Source organism: Cicer arietinum, chromosome 8 (genome assembly GCF_000331145.2).
Source record: "Cicer arietinum cultivar CDC Frontier isolate Library 1 chromosome 8, Cicar.CDCFrontier_v2.0, whole genome shotgun sequence".
Taxonomy (NCBI): domain Eukaryota; kingdom Viridiplantae; phylum Streptophyta; class Magnoliopsida; order Fabales; family Fabaceae; genus Cicer; species Cicer arietinum.
This window is the reverse complement of record NC_021167.2, coordinates 2,616,377-2,621,604: the sequence shown is the minus strand read 5'-3', so window position 1 is coordinate 2,621,604 and position 5,228 is coordinate 2,616,377. Positions and strand designations below refer to the sequence as shown.

Here is a 5,228-nt window from a genome sequence, read left to right as displayed (position 1 = left end):
TGACGATGTTATTTGAAATTTCAATTTAATATTTTTTGTACATTTTGAATAAATATTAAAGATGAATAATCATTTTTTGTTTTACAAAGTTTTAATTGCAACCATTGGTTACCACATGAAAAATATCAAAATGGGCTCGGGCTAGTGGGCCAGTCCATTTGGCTCGTATATCAACTGCTAGGCCTTGGGAGTTGGGCCTGTTCGCCGAGGCGTAGATGTCTTAGCCCATTTCAGATTCACAATAAAGCGTAGCCACAACCACTAGTTTATATGGCTATATGGCCCAAGCCTGAACACACACAAAAATAATCTGAACACGACCTGTAATATGTGTGTAGTATTGCTTAGAGCTACAATGAAATACAAACTTAATTGAACATCCATGGCTACAACAACCTCGTCTTTTATGTTTCTTAAATCTCCCACCTCGTCACCATCACCTTGTCATACCAGAATTGGCAGAAGTTTTAAATTAATCAAGGCTCAATCTGATGTCCGAAAGGAACATGTTGTCATTGTTGGTGGTGGGATTGCAGGTCTTGCAACTGCTCTATCCCTTCACAGGTTCATTTCAACTCTCCTTTGAATCTCTCATCACCTATGAAGCACTGATATCAACACGTCGACACCGATGATAATTTTAAAAAATAAATTAATTGAATGTAATCATGGTGTCTGTGTGGATATTGCGACACACATTCGATTACATGTGTCGGAGTTATAGAGCTCATCACTCTTATGATATGCTTTTATTTATCCAAACACGTGTTGAATTGAATTGACAGGCTTGGTGTTCGATCCCTTGTATTGGAGCAATCGGAGTCCCTTCGAACTGGTGGAACTTCACTTACCCTTTTCAAGAACGGGTGGAGTGTACTTGATTCAATTGGAGTAGCAAATTATCTCAGACCTCAATATTTAGAAATTCAAGGGTAACTTAATTTGTCATTTTTTTTATGACACTTACCTTGTTGTCCAATGCATATATCAGCTGAGCTTGAGCTGGTTCATAATATCAGTTTTACAGGATGGTGGTGAAGTCTGAGGATGGGAGAGAACTACGTGCCTTCAATTTCAAGCAAGAGGATCAAAGGTATATAATATATATGGTTCGTGATATATGGTCATGGACCCATGGTCCTAATGGTGTGTGGATATAATAGTCTCTTATCTTAGATATTCTCAACATTGGTTTCAGTGTTATCAAATAGCTGCTATGACTATAATGCCGCTATAGTGTAGCCAATTTTAGCAAAATGGTATTGTTTCTTATTATACAATTGAGTACAAACTACAAAATATTGTTAAATTGTGATTATAGTCCTGTAGTAAAATGAAATTTGAACAAAATGCTATTTTTTGCGATCTGTGATTGACAATACTGATTGGTTTTGTCATTGTTGCCTTGTTGGTTGAATATTTATTGTGCAGCCAAGAAGTGCGTGCAGTGGAGAGGAGGGTACTTTTGGAAACCTTGGCTGCTCAGCTCCCTCCAGATTCCATTCAATATTCTTCACGGTTGGCCAGGATTGAAGCAAGTCCAAATGGGGATACCTTACTGGAATTCAAGGATGGGTCTAAACTACTTGCACAGGTCAGTCATTGTGATGTATATAGTGTGTTTGATGTTGAAATTCACTCATTCATGTCATGATTTTATTATTTACAAACTTGATTGAAAAAACAGTTGGTTTGTGTTTCACATGTGTTTAAACATGATTCTGATAGAAACAATTTATATGTAGCTATTGTATTCAATTGGTTGAAGTTGAACACTTAAATATGAATTATTTCACTTCAAATTTAGTGTATGTTAGAATTAAGATTTGTATCTTCCAAAGCCCAATTAGGAATGTGCAAACTGAATATTGTTCAAAAACATTTTTGAAAAAATTACATTAATTGGCTTAAATTAAAACATGATAGTTAGACTCAAATCACGATTAGCATTGTAGTGAAAACAGAAAAACTACGGTTGGCAAACTATTCTCCAAACTTTCTTTTAGTGTAAGTACAACTCAAATGGTAAAAGACTTGAGATATTTAATTTGTTGCGACACAAGTTCGAACCCGCAATACCCCTCTTCTTTTCATTTAGTATGTGAGTTTCACAAAGACTCAAATGCATAGTTAGTTTGCTCCGAGCAAGTATCTAGCATCTGAAATCAGAGTACCAGGTACGCATGTTATGTTGTCCAAAGCATCATTGATGACAAGCTCAATTTGATGAAAAAATCAAGCAAATTAGGCTTATCACGTGATTGGTTATGACTCTGAAAACAAAGTGCACAAAATGATCTTACAAACATAATGACCAATTATGAAGCTCTGAACCTGAAAAGTGTTAACAAATCAATTCTATATCTAAACAGATTGTAATAGGGTGTGATGGAATTCGATCACCAATAGCTAAGTGGATGGGATTTGCTGAGCCCAAGTACGTTGGTCATTGTGCTTTCCGTGGCCTTGCCTCCTATTCAAATGGACAACCTTTTGAACCAAGAGTGAATTACATCTATGGAAAAGGGTTGCGTGCAGGATATGTTCCTGTTTCTCCTACCAAGGTCTATTGGTTTATCTGCTTCAACAGTTCATCACCAGGTGCTTATTCTTACTAGTAACTTCTTCCATATATCGTTAAATGACTAGGTTTATTGTTCTTATCATAGTTTTAAATTGCGACCCACAACAATGACAGGTCCTAAGACAACTGATTCAACTATGCTAAAGAAGCAAGCTAAGGAGCTAGTTGAAAACTGGCCTCCAGAACTGTTAGACATAATGGATTCTACACCAGACGACACTGTAATAAAGACTCCATTGGTGGATCGGTGGCTATGGCCTGCGATAAGCCCTTCTGTTTCTGCAGGTAGAGTTGTGCTAGTTGGAGATGCTTGGCACCCAATGACTCCAAATCTTGGTCAAGGAGCTTGTTGTGCACTTGAGGATTCAGTGGTTCTTGCTAAAAAGCTTGCAGCAGCCATAAACTCTAACGACACTTCTGTCGAAGAAGCTTTTGAATCGTATGGCAGCGAAAGATGGCCGCGAGTATTTCCACTAACCATTCGCGCAAACCTTGTAGGTTCTGTTTTGCAGTGGGATAACTCATTGGTGTGTTCTATTAGAAACAATATTGTCATACCTAAGCTAGTAAAACTTGGTCCATTGCTAGAGCACACAAATTTTACTAGTGAAAGTCTATAAATAATGAAAAGCAATGCTGGTACAGTGAAACACAAAGGTGTGATGTCAATGGTTAAGGATTTTAATTTCTTCTGAATCCATTTCCCTATTGTACACTTGAATATATATACACTTCATATCTCATATACAAACACAGACCTTGATCCATAAACCTAGTATTGAATTTTGCAGAGATAGACAAGTACAGAAGGTACTTGTATATCATTTTTCCTCTTTATTTAACCTAACCGAATATGACTGTACTTTTTCCCTATGATTGGATATTTAATAGTTCCATTCCATGACAAGCAGTAATAATAGATTCAAATACACAAAAAACATGAGTTTTTTTCTTTCTGAGATATAAAAATCAATAAAGTTATGATACAATAATAAAAAAGGAGGATCAAGAAACATAGAATCAATGAAAGCTAGTGATAATTAAAATTTATAATCTAGATTACATGACATCATAATTGTTGATGGTACAAATTGTGAGGCGAAGAGAAGAACCAGAGGATAATAGCGCAGAGAAGAACGAGAAGAGGAATAAGATGAACAGCGTTGTGTGCTGATTTGATACGAAAGAGTTCCTTCTTAGCAACGTGGGAGAAAGGATCGTATGTGGGTAGGTGTTGCTGCTCATCATGCTCCATGTTCCACTTTTTTTGGCTCTTTGATGAGAATGAGATATGATAACAAATTAAGTATTGAATCAAAACCAAATACTTCTAACCACTCCAACTTTACTTTCTTCGCTGCCTTTTTTCATTTTCTTTTCGCTTCGACTTTTTCTACGGTCGCGCCGACATTCGTTCATTTTTTAAACGGAGGGTTTTTTCTTTTTGGTTAAGTCAAGGGGAAAATTTCATTTCCAAAAAAAATTATATGTTTAAATTTATATTTTTTTCCTCTTAATATATTCTTTTTTGTTTTTAGTGTATGTATCTTCCTTTTTGTTTTTAATCTTTGTGAATATACTACTTTTACTTTAATATCAATCGCTTTTTTTAAGTCTTTTAAATATTTTTTAGAGTTAAATAAATTTTTTATTTTAGTTTTTGAAAAAATAATTTTTTTTAATTTTTATAAAATTATTCTACAAGTTGCTTTGGTTCTTAGTGGAACAAAATATTATTTGATTTTTAAATTTTTAAATAATATTTTCACAAATATGTTTAGAACAATTATAAAAGTTTATCCGCATAAATTTAGAATTTTTTAACTTTTGACGAATTAAATATAAATTTTAAATGTTATATATTCAAGATAAAAGTTCTTAAAATATAGACTTGAACTCATTTTTATGTATGAATTGAAAAATATAACTTTTTTTTTACCATAAATAAAAACAAAATTTGAAAATTTTATAAAGATTAAAAGTTAGAGTTAAAGCTCATTTTAGTACTTGAGAAATTTTAAAGACTCATTTTAGTCATTAAAAAAATTAAAAATAATTTTTAGTCCATAAGAAAAATAAATTAGGTCAAATTAGTCACTATTGTTAAAAAATTAAGTTTATTTTTACTAACTTATCAACTTGATTATCCCAAATGTAAATTTTATATAAAAAAAAAAAGGATAAATAAGTATTTGACAATAATAAAAAATAGACAATTAAGTCATTGACAGTAATTAAATGAACAATTTTATTCTTATAAAATTCACTAAATTATAATATAATTTAAAAAACAACGCAATAATATCTCAATCAAACTACACCGGTATTCTTTATGAACAGTACATCAAGTATTACCTTAAAAAACGTGAGCATGAAGAACAATAATGCACCATCAAGAACGCGAGGACGAAGAAGAAAATACAGTTTCTGAAACAAACAATAAAGACGGCAGAAGTCACACATTCAACATAGCATATCACTATGAAATCAAAAAGATTTCTATCATATATGGTTTCTCAAAATGGAATAACACTATGATTTATTTTTCTTTAAATTTAACGAAGAACTAAATTGTCTTTATTTATTTTTCTTAAAAGACTAAAATGTGTTTTTAATTATTTTTTAAAGACTTTATTAAGTCTTT

At 32.7% G+C, this 5,228-nt stretch overlaps 1 protein-coding gene across 2 annotated transcripts; it reads left to right on the top strand.

Moving 5' to 3' along the window:
- The first annotated feature begins 290 nt into the window (after positions 1 to 290).
- LOC101514097 (monooxygenase 3) lies at positions 291 to 3,355 on the top strand. Of its 2 annotated transcripts, XM_004511670.4 has the most exons (6): positions 291 to 564; positions 786 to 932; positions 1,028 to 1,093; positions 1,432 to 1,594; positions 2,373 to 2,601; positions 2,699 to 3,355. In XM_004511670.4, exons 1-6 carry the CDS (start codon positions 383 to 385, stop codon positions 3,202 to 3,204), a joined length of 1,293 nt encoding a protein of 430 aa, XP_004511727.1. In that variant the 5' UTR covers positions 291 to 382; the 3' UTR covers positions 3,205 to 3,355. The 2 variants fall into 2 exon arrangements, with proteins under 2 accessions (XP_004511727.1, XP_012574426.1); XM_012718972.3 differs by lacking the exon at positions 291 to 564 and having other exon boundaries at positions 791 to 932; positions 1,020 to 1,093.
- Positions 3,356 to 5,228: the final 1,873 nt, after the last annotated feature.

Coding starts and splice junctions, on each gene's coding strand:
- LOC101514097 (XM_004511670.4), top strand. CDS start 383: ATGGCTACAACAACCTCGTCTTTTATGTTTCTTAAATCTCCCACCTCG. Junction 933..1,027: donor CAATATTTAGAAATTCAAGG/GTAACTTAATTT, acceptor TCAGTTTTACAG/GATGGTGGTGAAGTCTGAGG. Junction 2,602..2,698: donor CTTCAACAGTTCATCACCAG/GTGCTTATTCTT, acceptor CAACAATGACAG/GTCCTAAGACAACTGATTCA.